We start from the raw sequence: 25,219 nt of genomic DNA on the forward strand, positions 1-25,219 counted from the left end.
GGTCTGTTTTCCTAATTTTTATAATTATAAATGAATTTTTTTTTCGTCTTTTTTATGTCTTAGTAATGAATGTATAATTTTATTAATTGTTTTGATAAAGACACTAATTACATTAATTTAGTATATTTTATAAAGGAAAAATGTTCTAATTTTATTTGATTAAATCTAGTCTAAATTTAAAAAAAAAAAAAAAAAAAAAAAAAAAAAAAAAAAAAAAAAAAAAAAAAAACCATTTTTATTATTAAAAATGATTGAATTTTTCAAACACTAAACATGCCGTCATCTCGGGTAAAGGCAACATACTTCAATTACTCGGGGAATCTCTTCCCCTTCTTCAGTCCCTCTGTCGCCTTCGCTAATCAAAATCCTTTTTGAACCCTCGCCGGCGCCGTCACTCTTTCTCTACGCTTCTACGGTGAGTGGCTAAGATTTTAGCGTTTCGACCTTTTCTTTTAGCTTTCGAAACGATTTGATTAATTCCGTCTTATTCCTTCGCATATTCATGTAAAGGGCTTGTCTTCAATGTCTTCATTTCTATTGTTAGAGAACGGAAATAAATGATGTTTAGTTGTTTACAGGCGGAGTTGATCTTACAGGCTAGCTGAATGGCTACTGCCGGGGAAATTACTGCCGCCGAGTTCCTGCAAGTATGTTTTGTTTTCTTTGATTGTTGTTTTGGCTTCTGAGGAATTTCATAATGGAGTTTGTGAAGTTAATTTAGGGTTTTGGAAGGTAAATAATGGTTGTTGTTCTCATATTCACTTTGCTGAGGGAGATTTTTCTGCTTTTGATAGGGCGGGCGTAGGCAGAAATTGTTTTTACAGAGCTATTCTCACTGTAAACGACGTGGATTGTGGGGGATGCTGCACAGTTCAGCTGTAGGATCGCTTAGTTCAAGCAGAAGATATGTTCCTTTGAGATGTCGTGCATCGAGCAAAGCCAGAGCTGTGGATTGTAAGGTTGTGGCTAATCCAGTAGAGGCGTCAAGCTTGATTGAGAAGCCCACTGCAGAGGTTATTCATTATTTCCGAGTTCCTTTGATTCAGGGAAGTGCCACTTCTGAGCTTCTGAAGTCCGTCCAAGCAAAGATTTCAAATCAGATTATTGGTTTACAAACTGAGCAGTGTTTCAACGTTGGTATTCAGTCTGAGATTTCAAATGAAAAGCTATCTGTTCTTAGATGGCTTCTTCAGGAAACTTATGAGCCTGAGAATTTGGGGACTGAGAGCTTTCTTGAGAAGAAGCAGCGGCGAGGACTGGATTCTGTTATAATTGAGGTTGGACCCCGTTTGTCTTTCACCACGGCTTGGTCCTCTAATGCCGTGTCGATCTGCCAAGCATGTGGATTAACAGAGGTGGCACGTATGGAACGTTCGAGGAGGTATTTGTTGTATAGTAAAGGGGCGTTACAGGAACATCAGATTAATGAGTTTGCTGCAATGGTTCATGATAGGATGACTGAATGTGTTTATGTTCAGAGGCTTACGTCGTTTCAGACTAGTGTGGTACCTGAAGAGTTTCGCATTGTGCCTGTTTTAGAGCGAGGTCGGAAGGCACTTGAGGAGATTAATCAAGAGATGGGATTGGCATTTGATGAACAAGATCTTCAATACTACACCAAGCTTTTCAGTGAGGAAATAAAGCGGAATCCAACAACCGTGGAGTTGTTTGATATTGCTCAATCCAATAGTGAGCATAGTAGACATTGGTTTTTCACTGGAAAACTTGTTATTGATGGAAAACCTATGAGCCGAACGCTTATGCAGATTGTGAAGAGCACTTTGAAGGCAAATCCTAGCAATTCCGTGATCGGATTTAAGGATAATTCAAGCGCAATTCGGGGATTCTTGGTTAATCAATTGCGACCTGTTTATCCTGGTTCAACAAGCCCTTTAGAAGAAAGTAATCGCGATCTTGATATTTTATTTACAGCTGAGACTCATAATTTTCCGTGTGCAGTGGCTCCCTATCCTGGTGCAGAAACTGGTGTAGGAGGACGAATAAGGGATACACATGCAACCGGGAAGGGGTCTTTTGTTGTGGCAGCTACAGCGGGTTATTGTGTAGGAAATCTCAATATGGAGGGGTCCTATGCTCCATGGGAAGATTCATCTTTTGCCTATCCCCCAAACTTGGCTTCGCCTTTGAAGATCTTGATTGATGCAAGTAATGGTGCATCTGACTATGGTAATAAGTTCGGGGAGCCACTAATTCAAGGTTATACTAGAACATTCGGTATGAGACTACCGAGTGGTGAAAGGCGGGAGTGGTTGAAGCCAATCATGTTCAGTGCAGCAATTGGACAAATTGATCATATTCACATCTCAAAGGAAGAGCCCGACATTGGAATGCTAGTTGTGAAAATTGGAGGCCCTGCTTATCGCATTGGTATGGGAGGTGGGGCTGCATCAAGCATGGTTAGTGGTCAGAATGATGCTGAACTTGATTTTAACGCTGTACAGCGTGGAGATGCTGAGATGGCCCAAAAACTTTACCGTGTCGTCCGTGCTTGTGTGGAGATGGGGGAAAATAACCCAATAATTAGTATTCATGACCAGGGAGCCGGTGGGAATTGTAACGTTGTGAAGGAAATTATATATCCAAAAGGAGCTGAAATCGATATTCGAGCAATTGTTGTCGGTGATCATACAATGTCTGTGTTAGAGATTTGGGGTGCAGAATATCAGGAACAAGATGCTATTTTAGTTAAGCCAGAATGTCGCAGCTTGTTACAATCAATTTGCGATAGAGAGAGGTTATCTATGGCTGTAATTGGTGTGATAAGTGGTAGTGGTCGCTGTGTTCTAGTTGATAGTATTGCTACCCAAAGATGCATTTCAAGTGGACTTCCTCTCCCTCCGCCTGCTGTGGATCTTGAGCTTGAGAAAGTGCTTGGAGACATGCCTCAAAAAACCTTTGAATTCCAACGGGTTGTTCATGCGCTAGAGCCACTTGATATCGCTCCTGGAACGACAGTGGCAGACTCTCTTAAGAGAGTGTTGAGGCTTCCGTCGGTATGTTCGAAACGATTCTTGACAACGAAAGTAGATAGATGTGTAACAGGTCTCGTATCTCAACAGCAAACGGTAGGTCCATTGCAGATTACTCTTTCGGACGTTGCAGTTATTGCACAAACTTATTCAGGCTTGACTGGAGGAGCATGTGCAATAGGAGAGCAGCCCATAAAAGGCCTACTTGATCCCAAAGCAATGGCTAGATTAGCAGTTGGAGAAGCACTCACAAATCTTGTTTGGGCTAAAATTTCCAGTCTTTCTGATGTTAAAGCAAGTGGAAATTGGATGTATGCTGCCAAGCTTGATGGGGAAGGTGCAGCCATGTATGATGCAGCTGTGGCTCTTTCGGAGGCAATGATTGAACTCGGCATAGCTATTGATGGAGGTAAAGATAGTTTGTCAATGGCAGCCCAAGCTGGTGGAGAGGTGGTCAAGGCTCCTGGAAATCTCGTAATTAGTGCTTATGTTACTTGTCCCGACATAACAAAAACAGTCACTCCTGATTTGAAGCTCGGGGATAAAGGCGTTATCCTTCACATCGATTTGGGAAAGGGAGAGCGACGATTAGGTGGATCTGCTCTTGCCCAAGCCTTTGACCAAATTGGAGACTCATGTCCTGATCTTGATGATGTCCCTTACTTCAAAAGAGTTTTTGAGAGCATTCAAGACCTTCTTGCTGAAGACTTGATCTCTGCAGGCCATGATATTAGTGATGGTGGCTTGCTGGTTTCCGCCTTGGAGATGGCATTTGCTGGAAATTGTGGCATCACCTTGGACTTGGCATCACGCGGGAAGAGTGTTTTCCAAACCCTTTATGCAGAAGAGCTAGGACTCGTACTCGAGGTAAGCACGGAGAATTTGGATGTAGTGACGAGAAAGTTAACGTCTCTAGGTGTTACTGCTGATATCATTGGACGAGTAACTGCTACTCCTTCCATTGAAGTCAAGGTTGATGGGGTTTCTCATTTGAATGAAGGAACTTCTGTACTTAGAGATATGTGGGAAGAAACTAGTTTTGAGCTGGACAAACTTCAAAGATTGGCTTCTTGTGTAGAATCAGAAAAGGAAGGACTCAAAGCTAGACATGAACCTTCATGGGAATTGTCTTTTGTTCCTTCCTCTACTGATGAGAAGTATTTGTCTTCAACCTCTAAGCCCAAAGTAGCTGTAATCCGTGAGGAAGGCAGCAACGGAGACAGGGAAATGTCTGCTGCGTTCTATGCCGCTGGCTTCGAGCCATGGGACGTGACAATGTCCGATCTCTTGAATGGGGCTATCACTTTACAGCAGTTCCGTGGAATAGTATTTGTTGGAGGTTTTAGCTATGCGGATGTGCTTGATTCTGCAAAAGGTTGGTCCGCTTCAATCCGATTCAACCAACCCTTGCTGAACCAATTTCAAGAGTTTTATAAACGGCGAGACACCTTCAGCCTTGGAGTATGCAATGGGTGTCAGCTCATGGCTCTTTTAGGGTGGGTGCCAGGCCCTCAAGTTGGTGGTGTGCATGGTGTTGGTGGGGATCCGTCACAACCAAGATTCGTTCATAACGAATCAGGACGGTTCGAGTGTCGTTTCACGAGTGTGACCATAAAGGATTCGCCTGCTATAATGTTAAGAGGAATGGAAGGCAGTACTTTGGGTGTATGGTCTGCCCACGGCGAGGGGAGAGCTTACTTCCCTGATGATGGCATTCTCGACCGTCTTCTCCATTCGGACTTGGCTCCGTTACGATACTGTGACGATGATGGGAATCCTACTGAAGTTTACCCTTTCAATCTGAATGGATCTCCTCTGGGAGTTGCAGCAATTTGTTCCCCAGATGGTAGGCACCTTGCTATGATGCCTCATCCAGAGCGTTGCTTCTTGATGTGGCAGTTCCCTTGGTATCCAAAGCAGTGGAATGTGAGCAAAGAAGGTCCAAGCCCATGGTTGCGGATGTTTCAAAACGCTCGAGAGTGGTGCTCTGACGGCGCTTAATCTATTGGTATGTGTCAGTTTTTAATATGTTAGACGCAATAAATTGAGACCGGCGGATTGCCCTGTTCTCTTAATAATATTTGAACGCTTGGCATTTACATATGCCAATTTCAAAGATGATCATTTTTCTAATGTTAGTGAATGCCTAATGAAATCGGCACGGACGAGGAGGCATAAGGTTGTTTGTTATGTTGCAGCCTACCCACATCGATTAAGAGAGAGAGGATAGCCCCAAAGGTGCTAAATTGTGAGATCCAGACAATATCTGCTAACGGCGGGCTTGGACCGTTACTCTACAAGTGGATTAGAGCCCACATTGTCAAGATCTAAATCTTCCTCCCTATGGTTCTATTGAACTGTTGAAACTCACTCTTGATGTTTGGGATATAGTCACACGATTGAGCGTAGAATAGCTTCATGAAATTGAAGAAGTCGAGGACAGTTAGCTGAAAGACGAATGAAATAGGAATATATGTTCTAGCTCATAGTTTTCCTAAATAATTTTATCGATGAGGTAAGGTAAAGAAATTAGTCGAGTCAATCAGGCTATATATATATATATATATATATATTTTTTTTTTTTTTTTTTTTTTTTTTTTTTTTTTTTTTTTTTTTTTTAAAGTACTAGTCTTTTTGTGGAAGAAAAACATTGGAAAAACTATTTTTCACTCCAAAAGCTTCGAGTAAGCTATGAATAGAAAGAACCAAACACAAATAAATAAATATAGAAACTTCCTTTTTTGAACACTATTTATGAATAGAAATAAAACTAATTTTGGAAGAGACTATAAGAGCATGCTTTGGTTCAATGGCTTATTCATTATATATTTCAATTATAACTTATATTTATTGGTGAGATCAAATCGACCTTTCACCACTCATTTTTAGATGATCGAGTTTTTTTAAACACCGAGCCCCTAACCAATGTTCGAATATTTTTTAATTGAAATTCGTTGCATCGAAAGAGGAAGAATGATATAATAAAGCCAAAAACTGTGATTAGTGCTGTTGGTTCATGGCTGAAAAGGTTGTCCATTCAAAACTCACTCATTCTCTTTCTTTTTGAAGTACCTTAATTTCTCATTCAGTCCCCAAAAGTCAAACCATTTTAAGGAAATGAAAATTTGAAAGTTGGTCAACTTTTTGACAACATTCATAATTAAATAAAGACAAAGGGCCAAATAGCAATTATTTATGGTGTCTTATCAATAATACTAGACTGCACTATATAAGTAGCTAGGTAGCATCATACTTTCATTTTTCATATTTAAATCCCACTAATAAATAAGATCTTCATTTATAAATAAATAAATAAATAAATAAAAGTGTGAATAATTCTTAAACATTTTCATTGTACCATAATATATATATATATATATATATATATATATATATATATGATTTAAATTTGGACACGTAGAAAATGGATCACAAGTCATGAGTAAAGAGCTAGAAATAAATAAATGGTTCAAACATGAAACACATCAACCATTTTTAATTATTGTTATTATTTTCAATTTTTTTAATTCTTATATGCTCAAATTTGTTCAAACATTTTATTTTAATTTTTAAATTCTCGAGATTTATTGTATTTGAACTTATAAAAATAACTATTTTTTATTCTCATAAATTATTTTACCATTAATTGTTTAAAGATTTAATTACAACTTTTAGTATTTAAATTTTAGGTTTCAATAGATATACGTCACAATTATTATTATTATTATTATTATTGGTATAGGTAAGCATTTTCATTGACATGTTCATAGTTTCATCATCGAGCTACTTTTAAATTTTCATGGAAATTTTTTTTAACATATTAATAACGGTGTGACACTTGAGTAAAGAATATGAATAAATTGAGACCACATATGAATGAAAAAGGCCTAGAAGAATTAAAGGTCATTACCTATACAAATAAGGTGCACCTTCCTTTTCGGTACCTAAATTATAGGAACCGTGTGTTTTGTCTCGAACAATTCTATGTTAGATGAGCATGCGAGTGAGGAAAGATCCTGTTGGAAGGACTCTTGTTGGTCTATGATGATAGTTTTCACTCTCAGAAGTGAATAGTAAGTAACATGACCATGTTGAAAAGGATGCAGAGGAATGTCGAGATCATCATGTGTAGAATTGGATTCCTAGGTATGAGCTGTTACAAAAGGTACGAGTATTTTTAAACTTTTTAAATAAATTAGGGTATTAACGAAGCTTTTTAAAGATAACGATATTTTTGAAATAAAGCCGTAGTGAATATTTTTTAGATTTTTTTTAAAGTTTATTATTGAAACTATAATCTTTTTAAACAAAATAGAATGTTTAAGGGTATATTTAGTAATTTAGCCTTATAACAATTTACTCGATATTATATTCCTTTTATATTTTTAAATATTTAATTTTAATTCTTTTACTTCCATTTTTTTTTAAATTAGTCTTTATTGAAATTAATTTTTATAAAAATTAGTTAAATAATAATTATAATAAAATTCATGTACTATATAAATATATTTCCAAATTTTCTAAATTTTATTCCGCAAATAACATCTATAATTTACTATATTTTTAATTTGGTTCTTTCACTTTTAAAGTGTTTTTTTTTTATCTCTTTTAGTTTAATAATATATTAGGAAAGAGATTAAAAATCTTTAAACTTCTTAATAATATAATTAATTTAATATGTTTATGTTTGGAACCTTTTTAATTAATCTCGGTAACTTCTTTAAAAAATATTTAGTTGCAGTAAACATTTTCTTACACACCATTAAATTTATTAATAGAAAGTTTTTTTGCTTTTTTGTTTTTTTTTTTTTTTTACATTATCAATTAAAAATTTAAGAAACAATGTCATGTCCAAAAATGGTGTCATAGATTACATTGGGAGAGGAAGCAAAGTTGAAGCACTGAGACCGGGGAGGAGACGGCGGCGGGAGTTGGAGAGACGGCGGTTTCTCGTCGGAGTAATCTGAGGGCAATTTGGGAAAACAAGGTGGTCTTGTTGCATTTGGAAGCAAAGTATCTCAGATTGAGCAACAGCTAATTGCATTTGTAGCTGAGAAACTTGGTTTTGTAAGTACGAAATTGCCCCTACACAACCATAAACTGGGTCCCGCACTCTTGCAGTTGCCTCATAAACTAGGCTTATCACGGCGTCGCCTCTTTGTTGCACCGGCAGTTCCTGCAACATTTTGCTGACATTGCTGGCACCAAAAACCTTATGAACAATAGCAAATTTGTGGGGGTCATCGGAGGGGAAATAAGGGGCAAAAATGCACTCTTTTGCGCACCGTCGCCGGAGGAGTTTGCACGACGCGCAGGGCGAACCGCCACCCATTTTTTCCTTGTTTTTTGCCGGAAAATATTTAAGAGAGAGAAACAGACGGCGGAGAGAAAGAGAGAGAGAGAGAGTTAATATTGTTGAAGAAAAAAGAGGTTGAAGAGTGTATATTTATAATGGGAGACCAACGCGTGTGGCCAAAAGCGAGTGATTATTAAAACACAAAATAGATTACTTATAATTACACATTAATTGCCCAACAAAAATAGAGATGATAATTACTTAATAATTGCTTCTTTTTTTTTTTAAATAAATAAATTTTATATTAATTTTTAAATTTTAATAATTTAATTTCTCTCTGACTATATCCCAATTACTTTGGGTTAGTTAACTAGAATTTGAGTCAGTCATGACTCGGGCAATATGTGAGGCAAGTAGGGAATTACAGCTGGGTCAACCTCTCCATTCTCCACCTCAAACCTTGCGAAGATTCAGCCTTATAGATTAAACGATCGTCTCTAATTTTAAAGTTTAATTTGATGTATTTTTTTAAAAGCATTTTATTTATTGATGTCTCTTAAGACTGATCGTGAGCGTGTCAAGATCACGTGTAATAGGTCAACGATTTAAATTTATAAAACCGAAATCAAATATGGTTGGAAATGTTTGTTTGTAGTTTAATATAATCCAAGTGCTAATTAGGTAAAGAAAGAAAAGAAATCAGTCCTCGTGAAGTTGACCCAATCAAATATGATTGCTTCCATATCTATCATCAGATCACAAACAACCACAATGCGTGAGAGAGAGAAAAATATATTTTTCAAAAATTAGCTAAAGAAATATTTTTTTTAAGAGTTAATTAAAAAAATATTTATTAGCGCAATTTCGAAAATACTCAAGTATACTAAAGTTAAGACTGTGACGACCACCGAATAAAGAAAAAATACATGAATGAACCAAGACCACATGCGAATGAGCGCAATCTTGAGAATAAGATACTTAGAAAAGACTTAAAAAATTGAAAGTCGTTATCTATACCAACACGGTGCACTTTTTTTTTTTTTTTTTTTTTTCGGTGGCTTAATTATAGGAACTTCATGGTTAAGCTTGTTTTAGTTGAAACAGTTCTATGTCATCGTGAACTCTTAAAAAAAATTATAGAATGCATGTAAGTGAAGACAAAACAAGTTGAAAAGACTCGTATTAGTCTGTGAATATAGCATTTACTCTTAAGAAATAAGTAGGTAATGTGATCATGTCGGATAATGCGGAATATTGTACCTAAATAGTTACAAAAATTATAATAATTATATAAAAAAAAAAATAAAAAAAAAAACAACTCATAAGAACAGGATTCCAAACCAAATCTCAGACATATAATTAATTAATCAATAAATTATTAAAAATAATAAATCCTCTATGCTAAATCTCACACGTCTTCTACATAAATTAAATCATATCCACAAGTGAAAGATGCTTGAAGATAAATAATATTATATTTTTTTAATTAAAAAAAAAAACATTACATTAAATTCTTGCAATTCAATGCTTTAGTTGACAAATATAGTTTATTAATATATATATTGAAAACATTATTGGTGGTAAATACCCCATTCTCTTATTTGGACTATATGTAAGCTGGGCTTTCAAAATCTCAATAGGGTTTTTGATTTGGGCCAAGGCCCAACTTCAGAAATAAATTGTGGGCCCTATGAATGATCCACCAAGGAGATTAATGCATTTTTAATATTTAATTCTTCTTTTAGAAAACAACAATTATATAGTAATAATTAGGTCTCATATATGTGTGTTATATGCTCGAGATTATTTATTAGGTATTTTTAATATAATTTTTTTTCAAACAGTCTTGGATCGTAAATTATTAAAAATAATACGTATTTTTTCTTAAATTAATTATGAATAAATGGTATTACCTTAATGGATCATAACTAATTAATTATTATTATTATTAATTAACTTTTAATGTCTGTTTGTCAACCATATTTAATTTTTCATTTTTATAATAATGACTTTTCTCGAGTTTCTATTTTTCAAAATACTTTTTAAAAAGAAAAAAAGTGGAATGGGACTCTTTACGAATCGCCAAAGTTCTAGATTTGGAGGAAGAAGACAAAGTTTTTTTTATATATAAATATTTTATTGTTTTTAAATTATAAAATGTATTAAAAATTTTGGATATTTAAATTTAAAAACTATTTTCAATATAATATTTTATATTTTAGTTTATCGTTTTAGAGAACAATAAAAATTAACCGACATGTCTATGTCGTATTTAATACGTAAAGCACATTTTGAAGTTTTAAAGGTAACTTTTAATTTTATTTTTTTATTAAATTATTCAATTTAAAAATACAAATATTATTATTTTTTTTAATTTCATTTCTTATGAAAATAATTCTATTAATGAGATAAATTCCAGGAATGAGTACTTTGAAAGGCATGTGTTTGAATTTTTCCATATTTCTTAAAAAGGATAAACTTTGAAAATTAAATTTAAAAAAAAAACAAATATAATGATAACCAATCAAATTTGGACACTAAAACAGTTTTTTTATTTATTTATATATTTCTATTTCTTTTGTCCTTATCATTAATAAATAGTCAATTTGATGCATAATTAATAATATTAAACCTTATCCTAAAAAAAGCAAACTAAAATATATATTTAATTTAAAATAAAATTTTTAATTTAATTGTTTAAATAGGGAAAAAGGAGAGATTCGTAATTGGAAAATCAAAAGTCTCGAGATATTTACGGCGGAAGAGAGAGTAACCACATCCATTTCACAACAGGGCATGAGCTTGACACGCGCTCGTCTCCGCTTCTCAATCTCAGCCGTCCACGTTTCTCTTAATCCAACGGCTTTCCTTCATTTTCCGTTTCCTTTATATTCTCCCCCAACTCTCTTTTCCTCTTCCATCTACATCCTCATCCTCTTCTACCACACGCACTCTCCTCTCAAACCCTCAAATCAAATCTTCGTTTTCATTTCTGGTCTTTTTCAGTTCGTCAATCATGCTTCTTCCAGCTCCTTCCGCTTTCTCTGTCGTTAATTCCCGTCGGGAGAATGTTGTTCCTTTGTTTTCTTCTTCTTATTCTTCGATTCTGAAGCTTTCTCCGGCCAGAAATGGTGGTGGATTGGTCATTTCGGCCTCGAAAGGAGGTTCCAACACTCGGCCATTGACGGGGGTGATTTTCGAGCCATTTGAAGAAGTCAAGAAGGAGTTGAGTCTTATTCCTACTGCCCCTCAAATCTCTCTTGCTCGCCAGAAGTATAGCGATGCCTGTGAGGCTGCAATCAACGAGCAAATCAAGTGAGTTTGGTTCTGTTTTTGAGATGGATTTGTACGTGTGATTTCTCTTGATGGTATTGTTTTCACGTATTTGGTTGGTTTTTTGTGGTTTCTGTTCTGTTTTTGGAAAGGGTCTTTATGTGGTGATGATCTTCTGTTCATGAGATTCGGGTGCTTGGTTTTATAGTTCTCTGCTGTATTATTTCCATATTTTCTGATCTGCCTTTGTGAGATAGATAATTTGAACCCATTTGAGTTTCTGTTCCGTTTCTATCTGATTTGATGTTTCTGTAGCTAACAAGGTATGATTTGATAACAGTGTTGAATACAATGTGTCATATGTATACCATTCCATGTTTGCCTACTTTGATAGAGACAATGTAGCACTCAAGGGATTGGCCAAGTGAGTTTTTACATCTCATCCCATTTGAGTTAATTCTTCTTCTTGATCTTTTTATCCTTAAACTGAGATGAAAAATGGTGTTATTCAAAGGTTTTTCAAGGAATCAAGTGAAGAAGAGAGGGGTCATGCTGAAAAATTGATGGAATATCAGGTAGATAAGATCGAGTGAAGTTGATATTGGTTTTTGAATCTGTTTTTTAAATGATTTTGGACTTGTTTTCTAGAACAAACGAGGTGGAAGAGTAATATTGCAGAGTATGATTAAGCCCTTGTCTGAATATGACAATGAGCAAAAAGGAGATGCCTTATATGGTTAGTTTTGCTTTGTTTTTTCTCCTCTTTGGTGATATTTGGTTGGCTGTAATAATATGAATTCTCTCTTTTCAGCAATGGAGCTTGCTTTGTCCCTTGAGAAGCTAACAAATGATAAACTGCTTCACTTGCACAAGGTAGAGTTTAGCTTTCACGTTCTCACCCCTCGTGTTGCCCGAGTTCGTAAGTGTTTGAAATGTGTTGATATCATCTGCTTTGTCATTAGGTAGCTGAAGAGAATAAAGACGTGCAGCTGACCGAGTTTGTCGAAAGCGAGTTTTTGGTAGAACAGGTATTAATTATTGATGATGATGGTTGTTCACAAATGAGCTGAAATATTCACAATTGTTCTTCAAACTTTGTAGGTGGAAGCAATCAAGAAAATCTCAGAGTATGTTGCTCAGCTAAGGAGAGTGGGGAAGGGACACGGTAAGAATACACCGCCTGCTCGTCTTTCTCGTTCTACATTGATCGGAATAGATTGTCGATCCTAACCCATATGAATGAAAACATTTTCAGGAGTTTGGCACTTCGATCAGATGTTCCTCCATGCATGAGGATGGGAAGTCAACAATGGTGCTGGTTTGGTAGGGGCTGCATAGAGTTAAGTTTAGTGAAATATGAAAATAAAATAGTTCAGTTCTGTGCTGTGCTATGGATATGATATTAGGTGTTACAAATTTGTGTTTCTTTGTTATTTTTGTTTCAAATGTTTTATCTTAATAGATTGAACATTTATCCCTCCGGTTGAATTTAAAAATAAAAATTAAAAATAACAATATTATTATCCTATTTATTTTTGTTTCCTATGAAACAAAAGGAGATACTTCATGAAAAAAAATTCCTAAAAGAAATATAAAATAATAATACTAGAAAAATGGAGATTTGACCGACTACATTATAGGGGTGTATCTAACCCGACAACCCGGACCAACCCAACCCGAATATTAGAAAAATGGATAAATTTGACAGACTACATGATATGGGTGTACATCTAACTCGACAACCTGGACCAACCCAACCCGAATTATAGGGGTTGGGTTGGGTTGGATTAGTCTCTTGGTTGGGTTACTTTTTCTGGACCTAGAGTGTCTTGGTTCGGTTTTTGGTTCATAAGATAAAAAATCCGAAATTGAGTAAACTTATAAATAACGTTGATAATTTGTTTATATCTAGTTTGTCAGGTGGCAATTTGAGTTTTTTAGTATTTTTAGTTTCATTTAAATATAAAAAATTATTTTAATATTTTATATTATTTTTTATTCACATTAACGGTAAATAAATTAACAAAAAAAAAAAAAAAACTTCAATATTTCATTTTATTTTTAAACATATTGTTCGAATAAATTAACAAATATCGATTTATTCATTTTATATTATATTTATAATAGGAATAAACAAACAAATCATTCTCAAGAACAAACAAATCTCTAATGAGTTTTATTTTAATTTAAAAATATTATTTATGATAGATTATTTAATATGATTTAATATTTCATATTATTTTTTTAATTTAAAAATATTATTTATGATAGGTTATTTAATATAATTTAATATTTTATATTATTTTTTAATTTAAAAATATTATTTATGATAGATTATTTAATATGATTTGATATTTCATATTATCTATAAATTTTATTTTAATCTATTTATATTTTTTAATTTTATAATTTGTTCTTACTTTTTTTTTTTGTTATGAATAGTTTATTTTTATGATTTTTTAATTTCATAAATAGTTTATTTTTATCATTTTTTAATTTCATAATCTATCTATTTCTTTTTTTATTGATGAATTTGATTTTTAATAATAAATTGATTTGTGTTGGTGAACTTAATTGATTTGTGTTAGTAACTTTTAATATTTTGTATAGTATGAATTATAAATAAATAAATAAAATTAAAAAAACTTAAAACAAAGTTAGCCAGAACCCAACCCAACGAAAATAGAGGGTTGGGTTGTGAAAATTTTTAAGTCGGGTTGGGTTACCAATTCGACCAACCCGAACTTTTGGGTTGGATAAAAAAAAACCTCCCAACCCGGACCATGTACACCCCTACTACATGATACTTGGAAAAAAAAAAAAAATTGTTCAGTCTATATTATAACGGTGTTTTCCAACAACAAAATCATAGAAGCAGTGTGTTCATCACATTTCTAGTAGAATTAAACAGTCTTAAGATCTATTTTACTCATAATAATAACTAAGAAGAGTGCAAAAATTTGACAAAAACTGTCTTCAAATCATGACTACTACTACAATACTCAAACTCTTAAGCCGTGGCTGCGGTTTGGCTGGCAAGCCTCTTCCTGGCCTCTTCAATGATGGATAGTTTGATACCCTTGCCCTTCGGAAGGGATACCCATGGCTTCGTCCCCTTCCCGATGGTGAAGACATTGCACAGCCTAGTGGCAAATTCGTGCCCAGTTGCATCCTGAACGTGAATAGTCTCAAAGCTTCCCTTGTGCTTCTCCCTGTTTTTAATCACTCCGACTCGTCCACGATTTCTTCCACCGGTCACCATCACAACATTTCCGACATCGAACTTGATGAAATCAGCGATCTTGTTTGAGTCGAGGTCCAGCTTGATGGTGTCGTTTGCCTTGATCAAGGGGTCGGGATAACGGATTGTACGTCCGTCGTAAGTGTTCAGATAAGGGATTCCCTTCTGCCCAAATTGCACTGAGCGAACTTTGCAGAGCTTAAACTGCAAAAACAATATCAGAGTCATACTAAAATAGATTCTATACAACAGGATTGTCATAAGAAATAACAGATCAGAGCTCCATGCAAATGACAGCAACTAACCTTAGACTCCTCGTCCCTGATTGAGTGCAAACGGAATCGGCCTTTTGTGTCATAGAGGAGCCGGAAATTCTCATTTGTTTTGGGGATCGACACAACATCTAAAACAAAAAGAAGCAAAAGCATTATAGTTAAAATGTATCTAAAATAATAAACGGATCACATATTAAGCAACAAAGAGACAAAGCAATACCATGTGTTTAAGATAATAATTTTGATGAGAGTAGACAATCAAATCATTGGAACATATTGTATATCGGGTTACTGTTAAGTATCTTGTTTGCAAATGGAAATTTGGCTGGAAAAGTTGAAGATGCATTCCCTATACTCCGCCTCGTTTGTTTCAGACTATACTCCTTATGGGAAAAAAATTGATTGAAAGTTCTTTTGACTTTGATTAACAAGAATAAGGAGAAGAGTTGAAAACAAAGACATACAACAACATAAGGGTAGTAGTTATTAGGAGGGTGAGGGGGAGCAATGGAACTATGAGAAATGCTCAATAAATATTGAAACTGAAACAATGGTATAAAATACAATGTTTAAGATCATCATACCCATGAAACCAGCAGGATAGGTCTTATCTGTCCTAACCTTCCCATCGACCAATACATGCCGTTGCATCAATATTGCAATGACCTCACGGTATGTGAGAGCATATTTCAATCGGTTTCGCAAGATAAGGATCAATGGGAGACATTCCCTTGATTTATGTGGTCCAGACGAAGGTTTGGGGGCCTATAAAGGTATTTAAAAGGTAGAACTAGATGTCAGAAACAAGCAAAATGTGAAGCTAAATGAAAAAGTAAACTGAATCGGGAACTATAAATTTCACTCACAAATGCACCACCAAGTTTGTCGAGCATCCAATGCTTAGGAGCATTGAGCCTCTTCAAATGCTTCTTCAACCCTCTTGCCTGTCAAAACCATAGACATTAATTTCATACGCAAATTTAACAATTCTGAACACCGAAATGAAAGTTAACAAAAATATGCGGATGAATAGGGATTGAGGGACGACCAAACTAATTGTGTTTTTGGGGTTCAATGAAATGGTGAACTTAAATTTAAATGATGGATGGTAGCAGAACAGAACACATCCACACACTCTAGAGCAATATATCACGAAAATAACTCGTGTAGGCAGTTGATAGACATCTCTGAGCCCGTAATTCCTGTATGAACAACAATTCTCACAAAAAAAGAGTAAAAAAAACCCTAAATAATGCGAACATATAGAACACTGGAAACTCAGTTGAGAGTGAGAGTTCGAGAATCGTGGATGAATGAGCCGAACCCTTTACTGTAGTGGTTTTACAGGTTAGAGCTCGCAAGTCTCAAACAGATAGCATTAAAAAAAATCGCATTCTATCGAATCACCTAATAACGATACAAACATAACAAACAAAAAAATCACTATGGAGATGGAGATGGAAACAAGAGTATAGACCATCTTAACCTAGAACGAAAATGGATATAGCATATCAAGCAAAGGAGAAGAGAGTTTGTAAAGAGATCCACTGACCATATTTTCAAAACGAAGTTCGACGGAAGTGAGATTGCTGCTGGCGGCTGCGGGGAGTGAGCTAGAGCTTCTGCAGACGCGAAGAAAGGAGTTGGAACAATGGCGGTACTATATGTTACATGAAAGCTTGAAGCAAACAGAGAAGAAGGAGGTTATTTGAGAGAGAGAGAGAGAGAACTGAAATTAGGGCAAAGTTCTTGGGCCAATAACTGGTATGTCATTAAGATTTGGGCTGGGCTTTGTGGAAGAACTGAATCTACATCGTTTGGGTTCTTGGGCTTGGGCTTACGGCAGGCCCACTTGAACGTAAAGGTTCAAAGTTTCAACTAGATTTTAAACTTTAATATGATAAGTACAAAATAAATTATTCCAAAAGTCAATAAATACCTTTAAATACATACTTTTTTTTATATTAATTTGTTGGGTTTAACTACACTGTTGCTGTAAGCTAGTATCGACATTGTGAATAGGGCACGACATTAGACAAAGGCCACGTTGTATAATATATTTTTCTACTTCGAGTTGGGTCAAACTAGGCTTAAACATATTGAACTTGGACCCACTCGATTCCTATAAAACGAAACTCAACCCACCTTGGTAACACATATCTAACCCAACCCAACCCAACCCAACCCTTGTAATATTGGTTGGATTGATTCAGGTTGTTTGGTTCTATTATACACCCCATACTACTTTATCCACTCAATTACATAATGTTTTTGTTGTATTAATGTTTCCTCTAAAATTTTAATTTCTTAAGCGCAACTTTAATTTTATAATCAATTATTATTCCAAATATAGAATTAATAGAAGGAATAAAAAACTATATTATTGCTCAAACCTCGTTGAAATTTATAAGTGTTTTATAAAATTATTAAATATTTGATTCGTATACTAATCAAACCTTGTTTTGTTTGATTGTTAAAATAAAATTGACCTAACAAGCCTTCCCGATTAAGATTCAAATTAATTTATTGTACAAATAAAATAATAAAAAAAAAAGCATTTAAGTGAGAAGCCACGTCATAGCGCCAATTAACTTTCGGTCGTGCCTTGCCGCGTTTGCAGAAAAAAAGCCCTTCTGTATTTATTTTTTTATTTTTTATTTTTTTAATTCACATTTGGTGGGAGAGAATTTTTCGGTGCTTTCCCTTCCGTTATATTATATATATTCTTGAATTCTCTGGGCACGGATAGGCGGCAGGAGCGAAGCAAACTGTAATGGCGGTTTTTCTTCTACTTTTCTTGTTCTTGTTCACTAATTCTGTAGCCGAAGAAGTATCGTTCGGTATCAAGCAACATCTATCGACCGTCACCAGGTTCTCTCTCAATCATCTTTCTCACTCATTTCGCGATTTTTCTGCTGTTCAAATTGGTTTATTTTCAGTCTATCTGTGTGCGTGTGTGTTTTTGTGTGGATTTAAGTATTTATGTGAGTGATTGATGATTGGTTTCACGAGCAACATCTTTCGATCTCGATGTGTTTTTGTAAGCGGATTTGGACATTACTGTTTCTAATTGAACGAGTGAAATGGAAGATTGATTCCTTACATTTTTAGATTTTGCTAAAGTTCCTTGAACATTGAAAAGAAAGTCAATGGCCTTATCACGTATGCTTTTTTTTTTTTTTTTTTTTTTTTTTCACGTCTCGATTTTGGTGGAGGAACTTGATATATCGGGTTGCGTAAGGGATTACGAGTCCCGGCAACCAGATTTTAGATTGCCATTATATGTAACAGTGATCGCCTTTTCCAGATATTTGAAAAATTATTCAATCAATGTGGTTATTTGTAATTGAAAAGCTTTTTTGTAATGAGGCTGCAATTTTGATTTGTCTTGAGAGGCTTACTCGTTTGATATTCAGGAAACTTTATTTATTGTTGTATTCCTAGGCTGCTAGCAACTTGCGTGCAGCCTAGAGGGGCTCGCGTGTCTAATATTTTTGTAACTTTTCAAATATAAGCAAAAAGTTTGTTTAAAAAAAGGCAATGCCTTATGTTCTATGTGGAAGCGTGATGCAGTTTTCAATAGTCATGAACTTCAGTGTCACAGCGTAAAAGATAACTTCTAATTTTGATATTTCTGGACAGATATGGTGCTTCGAAAGGTGTTCGTGATAGTAACTATGCTCCCGCGCCTGATGGTTGTGTTCCAATTCATTTAAATCTTGTGGTAAGCTACATTTCAAAATTGTTGGTTTCCAAGAACCATTTGGTCAATTATCTTTCATGCTTTTTCTTAATAGGGAATTATTCCTTCCATGAGCATAAAAACATTAGGTTAAAGTAAAAGATCTATATTTCAGAATTTTATTGAGAGGCTTGAATGATTAGGGTGTCAGTTTGTTATTCGTTCAATGTGTATTAAGTTGCTTGTATGAACCCAAATGGCAAATGATACCATAATAGTAGTTAATTGTAGGGGGAGGTATGCATGCAAGATTCAATTCCTGCCGTGGTTTGTTTCAGAAAGTATGTTTGTTTGGTGTGTAAGTGAATCTACTAATACTTCATAGCATAACTTGGGATTCTATTACAGAGTTTTTTGTATGCTTAACTTGCAATTTGTGTTCTTGCTTTCTAATAACAAGACTTTATTAGACTTAATTTCTTTGAAAGTTAAATATTCCAAAGGAATTTATACATTTAATGGTTTTCTTTCTCAGGCCAGGCACGGTACCCGTGCTCCAACCAAAAAACGTATTCGAGAGTTGAACAACTTGGAAAGTCAATTGGAGATGCTTATAAGAGAGGCAGTAGAAAATGGGTTGTCTCTGCATAAACTTCCTTCCTGGTTGAAGTTATGGAAATCTCCTTGGAGAGGAAAAGTGAAGGGTGGAGAATTAATTCCTAAAGGAGAGGAAGAATTGTATGATCTTGGAATCCGAACAAGAAAGATGTTCCCTGACTTGTTCAGCGATGATTATCACCCGGAAGTTTATACCATTAAAGCAACTCAGGTTATTTCCTGTTTTGGCACTGTTTTTGTTGTGTACCTCCAATTTTAATTGTTCACATTAATTATTGTTGGACTGGGAAGTTGTAGACTTGGAGTTCCATTTATTGTTTGAACTAGAATCAGAATGCTTATTCTCGTTCCTCCATAAATAATTAGGTTCCTCGAGCGTCAGCTAGTGCTGTGGCATATGGTATGGGGCTATTTAGTGGGCGAGGAAGCCTTGGATCAGATCATCATCGAGCCTTTTCTGTCATCAGCGAGAGCCGTGCCAGTGATACCATGCTTAGGTTTTTTGATTGTTGTCAAAGATACGAGGTAACTGTGAATTCTTGATTGTCTTCTGTTTGATATGGTCTAAATTGGCCAAACTTTGATTGCGTATTATTATTATTATTAAAATCATGTTCTTGTTTACGGTTTTGAACTTCTGTTGTTGTTATGTGTCAGTTTGTGCGTGATATTCAAGCACTTATGCCCTCCTGAACACGTATTAAAATGTCTAATTTTCAGCTGTTTTTCTTCATGCTGTCTATTTCTTCAAGGTCTTTAAAACTTGTGATTACGTGGTGATGAATTAAAAATAAAATAAAAATAAACCAGGCTGTTGCCTGTATATATAATAGCCATTGATCTCTCACCCATGTGATGTCATATTTGCTAGCGAAACTCAGAATCACAAGGCCACCTTTTTGTCCACTGTTCCTTTCCCATGTTTTTTTCTGGGAGTTCTCTTCTTGGCAATTTTGGATGGGTTATGCCCCTCCATTGAAAAACTTTGGCCGACCTTCATATCCTTCTACTGGCACAACCCTCCAAGAAGGAGGGCAGCCTCTTTTGGCTAGATTTGCTAAGAGGAATACATGGCTTTAGAGAAACCACAGACCTTTTGGTTGAACGGGGAGAAGTTTTACTCATCGTTGTTTTCTGCTGGCTTTTGATGCAAACGTCAAAATGTTTTTGTTTTTTTAGACTATCCATTACTGATATTTGAGGGGATTTCTGAACCCTCATTGTCCTTGGAGGCTTCCCTTCCGTTTAGCTCTTTCATTACTTAATCAATTTTCACGCATGCCAACTATTTTTAAATCATCAAAGTATTAAAATAGATATTTAATTGTTGACTGGTTGATGTCACTGATCACTATCAATTTTCTGTGCAGGATTATAGGAAGCATCAGGAACCTGCTGTTGACAAGCTCAAAGAACCTGTACTTGATGATATAACTAAGTCACTCAGTGAACGTTATAATCTGAATTTTACACGGCAGCACATTGCATCTCTTTGGTTTCTCTGTAAGCAGGTGATTCTTCACAAATGCACTTAAACACAGGAAGTTAAAGTCCCCTTGTAAAATATTCAGGATCGATTCGGATTACCTTGTTGATCGAATATCTCAAGACAAGAACTTGTTTGAGATTCGAATCACTCCACAAGCAAGACTGATCTTGGATTCTAAACATGCAATTTGAACTACATAGAATTACAAAAAAGTTTAGCCCTTGGCAAGACTATCTATTAAAAATGTATTTTGAAATTTACGGTCATTTTTTTAATTCTTGGTTTATGTATTTGGAAAGTAACAAGAAAATCTTTAATTTACGATAATATTGAAAATAGGTTAAATTTTCACTTATTGTTTGTGAAGAAATGTCAGGTCTTCAGTTATTCTCCCCTCAACCCTCTGTCTTCTCTTAGTTTCTAGATGGACACTTTTTAAAAAAATAAGTTTATGACTCTAAGAGAACCCCTTGTCCTTTTGTAGCTCTACAATTATTTTTAATGTAATACATTTTTGTTTTTACTCTAATGTTAATTTTTTTACTCTCTTCTATCATTTGCAGGAGGCATCCTTATTGGACATAACGGATCAAGCTTGTGGACTGTTCAGCCCTTCCGAGGTATTTGAATTATTATCTCAATGGGATTTATCTACTGTCATACCAATAGTAGGATTGGTTTCAAATGTATTTTAAAGACTCATACCTGACGAGGAGGCTTAGCTTATTACTTCGCACTTCCTTATGCATATAGCTGCCAAAATTAAGCTTTACTAGAAGGAACAGAAAATCTGAGTACGTATTTATGTATTCTAGTTTCCTTCATTCAAATCTGAAAGGCTTGCAGTTGGCTCAAACTTAAGGGTTGAGAGAAAAGAAATGGCCGATGAGATGTTTTAACGTGGCTCTATTTCTGTGAAGCTACATCCATGGGTCACGTTTAGAAATTAAAATTCACAACACAACCAAATGTTTTTCATTGCCACCCTTCCTTTTGGATGAGCTCCTTATGTGTCGACTGTCTACTGAATTCTTTGGAGTGTTTAGTCTTCTTCCAAGACTAAATTTAAAAACATCCCAATAGCGCTCGTAGAGTGATGCTAAAAGAAAGTCTATGTAGCTTGAAAGTTTCACCGTCAAAGTGCTAGGTTATGGGGTTATTTCAAGGAGAATAAGACTTGCATAAGATCTCATACGAATGTCTAAATTCCTTGATGAGTTCAATTTGGCATCCAGGAAAACAATCATGGTTGTAATAACATAATATGACAGTTATTATCACAAGATTTATGCTCCAATTAAGATGGAAGTTAAGAACACTATGAACGTTATGAGTGTTGTAGGAGTGATTTTATGAGATTTCAGGATAGAAGTCCAAACAAAGTGTCAAATTGATCAAATTAGGAATTATACACAATTGAAAAGGTAAAAACTGTGCAATTCAGAAAACATGTGAAAGACAGACCAAAATCCTTCATAAACAAAATTATTTTAAAAAATTATTCTGACCTCATATGAATTTGAAGTAACCTGCGTTTCAAAGAACTACAAGAAATATTTAAACATTGATATCAAATTCAAATTAAACCATTAAAACAAAGAGAATTTAAATATTCATCTAAAGACAGTATAACAAATTAACTTCATTGAAATTGAAGCTTTTAAATGTTATTGCCAACAAAACCAGCATACTGCTTTTCTAACAACTAGGAAAGCAGTACACCAGGAGTGTGGTGTCCTTCTTCAATAGCCAGTGAGCTCGTATGTGAGCTTAGCTTGCACCAGGGAATATTTTTCTATTAATCCAACCAGATTTTCCAGTTCTTTCTAATCTACTCATAAAAGAATCTTTTGTTGAATTATTTTGGGTTTAGCTTAGCATGCTGCAGTTATAATGTTTGGTGGTTCTGCATTTCATGATTCTCAGCTTGCAATCTTTTTCTACGTGCTCAGGTTGCTTTGTTGGAGTGGACGGATGATGTGGAGGTGTTTATATTGAAGGGTTATGGTAATTCATTAAACTATAAAATGGGAGTTCCTTTGTTGGCAGATATTGTTCAATCCATGGAGCAAGCTATCAAGGCCAAAGAAGGTATATTTATACATCTGCTGCTTTATTTTATTGTTCACACTCCCCATACCTTTGTACATTTTCTTTTAGCTATAAATTTTCGTGTCAGATCACTGAGTTCTATTCTGACATCTTGGGAGGAGGTATGGTCCGAGTGTTAGGCTTAATGGCTTAGTTTCTGCGGTCATTTCAAAAGACTTTTGTAATGGTCTGCTAGGTTTCTTCTTCTGTATAGTTGTGTCGGCTTTTTCTGGTGGGTTTTTTTGTATGCCCTTTTTTTCATTCATTTATCTCAATTAAAGTTCAGTTTTTCATCCCAAACAAAATACCCTACAATTTCTTTTTAATAATCAAGTTCCCATTTCTTTTTCCAATGGAAATTCTGAATGACCAATGTTGGAAGTTATAAAGTAGTGTTCTTATCTATCTTTGTTTCTAAGTTTTTCATGTTCTGTACTGGTAGAAAAGCAAGTTCCTGGCAGCTACGAGAAGGCAAGACTTCGTTTTGCTCATGCCGAAACTGTGCTTCCATTCACATGTTTGCTCGGGCTCTTCCTCGAAGGACCTGGTAAGTGCTTTTAATAACTTGTAAATTATGCGTGTCTGTGGCAGTCCCTTTCTTAGTTTTGAAATTTTGTTACCTGAATATAACAGATTTCAGAAAAATACAAAGGGAGCAGCCTTTGGAACTTCCTCCACGGCCTCCAGCTAGTAGAATATGGAAGGGGAGCGCTGTTGCACCTTTTGCTGGGAATAACATGCTTGTTCTCTATAACTGCCCTGCTAACTCGTCGGATCAGTACTTCGTGCGAGTTTTGCATAATGAAGAACCCATAGCAATGCCGGTAAGCATCCTCTCCATTCCTAAGGCAACCCATTTCTTATTTTTAGCTCATGTTTGAACTTCCATAAAGTTTCCACTCTTTTGTCACCAATGCATAAAATGTCTAAAATTAAATGTTACTACTGCTAGTTTCACAAGATCTACATTCATTGATCGTTCAATTCCCGATGGCGAATTGTGGATTTTCATCTCAAAGTTTCCTTTAGTTCACTTCTCGAGCTGACCTATTACCTTGTTCATATTACAATTCTTACTAATCTTTTGTATTTGCTTGAATAGGGTTGTGATGGTTCGGATTTTTGCTCCTTCAAAGACTTCAAGGTAAAATTACCACATCCACGCACGCACACACCATATATATATTAAGAAACCGAGCTTTTAGATGAAATAATGTACAGGGCACACATAATTGCAAGAATAGATCCTAAAACTTTTCCTCTCTTTCCAGGAGAAAATTGTAGCTCCTCATCTCAAGCATGATTTCAACACATTGTGCGCTGCAAATCTTGAAGAACCTGCGTCGGAGCCTGAAACGAGTAAGTTCTCACTGTTCCGTTGGCTCTTCGGGCCACGCAATGACGATAAACAACCCCGAAAAGTTGAATTGTAATAGATGGTGCTTACTAATTATACATCTTTGTCCTTGACATTGTTTTCTTAATGTGCATATAATCAACAGGCACCAAACCCAGGTTTTACTTGTAGGCAGGAGTTTACTCGTTTTCCGTGCTAATTTCGAGTTTCATTTTATCTGGATCTTGAGCTTGCATCTGTTTCACACGTCTTTGATTCAAAGATTTAGACTCAACATTGAGCATTTGGCATTTGCTTGGATGTTTTGTTTTACCACACAAGGCACGTGCTTCACCTTCTGTACTCCTAAATTATACAAGATTAGGTTATTCTTTACAATACGTAATCTGTATGTATATTCTAAGAAAGAATTGAGCTTGTTCATTCTTTTACCATAATTGTCCAAACTCTTTTAAAATATCTGTCATTAAAATAACTATGTTATAGTAATGAAGAGAGACTTTGTCAATTTTTGCATATCTCAACAAAATAAAGAAAACAAAATAAAGAAAGCACTTCGACCCTAAGCTTCTGAAATCATTTAAATCAAATAAAAGAACCTAAAGAAATCATTTAAATTAAATAAAGAACTGATTTAAATCAAATAAAGAACCTAAAGAAATCATTTAAATTAAATAAAGAACCTAGTTAGTCGTGCAAAAGCTTAATTCATAACTTTCTTAGCGGCACCTATAAATTAAATTGATTTGCAACAAATAATTTTTCTAATTAGCAAAAATAATACGATTCAATCAATTAAAATTAAAAAAAATGGTTGTAAATAAAAAGTGTAAAATATATACTTAAATTTAATTGATTTAAGTAAAATGAGGTAATTAAAACCTTTTTTTTAAAGACCTGGTGATTA

The 25,219-nt window shown here is 34.9% G+C and overlaps 4 protein-coding genes and 1 pseudogene across 5 annotated transcripts; 3 read left to right on the plus strand and 2 right to left on the minus strand.

Annotated features, from left to right (window-relative positions):
- The first annotated feature begins 256 nt into the window (after positions 1-256).
- Positions 257-5,128, plus strand: LOC111802847 (putative phosphoribosylformylglycinamidine synthase, chloroplastic/mitochondrial). Its single transcript, XM_023687261.2, has 3 exons — positions 257-415; positions 579-647; positions 795-5,128. Exons 2-3 carry the CDS (start codon positions 606-608, stop codon positions 4,989-4,991), a joined length of 4,239 nt encoding a protein of 1,412 aa, XP_023543029.2. The 5' UTR covers positions 257-415; positions 579-605; the 3' UTR covers positions 4,992-5,128.
- A 2,694-nt stretch (positions 5,129-7,822) lies between these two features.
- Positions 7,823-8,375, minus strand: LOC111803118 (LOB domain-containing protein 12 pseudogene; annotated as a pseudogene).
- A 2,820-nt stretch (positions 8,376-11,195) lies between these two features.
- On the plus strand, positions 11,196-13,037 carry LOC111803078 (ferritin-3, chloroplastic). The gene is made up of 8 exons (XM_023687352.2): positions 11,196-11,601; positions 11,900-11,983; positions 12,074-12,134; positions 12,208-12,295; positions 12,371-12,432; positions 12,522-12,587; positions 12,661-12,724; positions 12,815-13,037. Exons 1-8 carry the CDS (start codon positions 11,303-11,305, stop codon positions 12,850-12,852), a joined length of 762 nt encoding a protein of 253 aa, XP_023543120.2. The 5' UTR covers positions 11,196-11,302; the 3' UTR covers positions 12,853-13,037.
- Positions 13,038-14,375: 1,338 nt separating this feature from the next.
- On the minus strand, positions 14,376-16,789 carry LOC111803090 (small ribosomal subunit protein eS4x). The gene is made up of 5 exons (XM_023687363.2): positions 16,628-16,789; positions 15,942-16,019; positions 15,660-15,840; positions 15,106-15,203; positions 14,376-15,004 (listed from the first exon to the last, which is right to left on the minus strand). The coding sequence occupies exons 1-5, from the start codon at positions 16,628-16,630 to the stop codon at positions 14,570-14,572; spliced, it is 795 nt and encodes a 264-aa protein (XP_023543131.2). The 5' UTR covers positions 16,631-16,789; the 3' UTR covers positions 14,376-14,569.
- Positions 16,790-17,747: 958 nt separating this feature from the next.
- Positions 17,748-24,602, plus strand: LOC111802997 (uncharacterized). 2 transcript variants are annotated; one of them, XM_023687272.2, is made up of 12 exons: positions 17,748-17,946; positions 18,718-18,799; positions 19,293-19,586; positions 19,742-19,900; positions 20,746-20,886; positions 21,428-21,484; positions 22,817-22,955; positions 23,398-23,502; positions 23,589-23,779; positions 24,058-24,099; positions 24,227-24,314; positions 24,458-24,602. In XM_023687272.2, the coding sequence occupies exons 1-12, from the start codon at positions 17,849-17,851 to the stop codon at positions 24,481-24,483; spliced, it is 1,422 nt and encodes a 473-aa protein (XP_023543040.2). In that variant the 5' UTR covers positions 17,748-17,848; the 3' UTR covers positions 24,484-24,602. The 2 variants fall into 2 exon arrangements, with proteins under 2 accessions (XP_023543040.2, XP_023543039.2); XM_023687271.2 differs by having other exon boundaries at positions 24,227-24,602.
- Positions 24,603-25,219: the final 617 nt, after the last annotated feature.

The sequence above is a fragment of the Cucurbita pepo genome, chromosome 1 (assembly GCF_057944985.1).
Source record: "Cucurbita pepo subsp. pepo isolate OVF chromosome 1, ASM5794498v1, whole genome shotgun sequence".
NCBI lineage: Eukaryota > Viridiplantae > Streptophyta > Magnoliopsida > Cucurbitales > Cucurbitaceae > Cucurbita > Cucurbita pepo.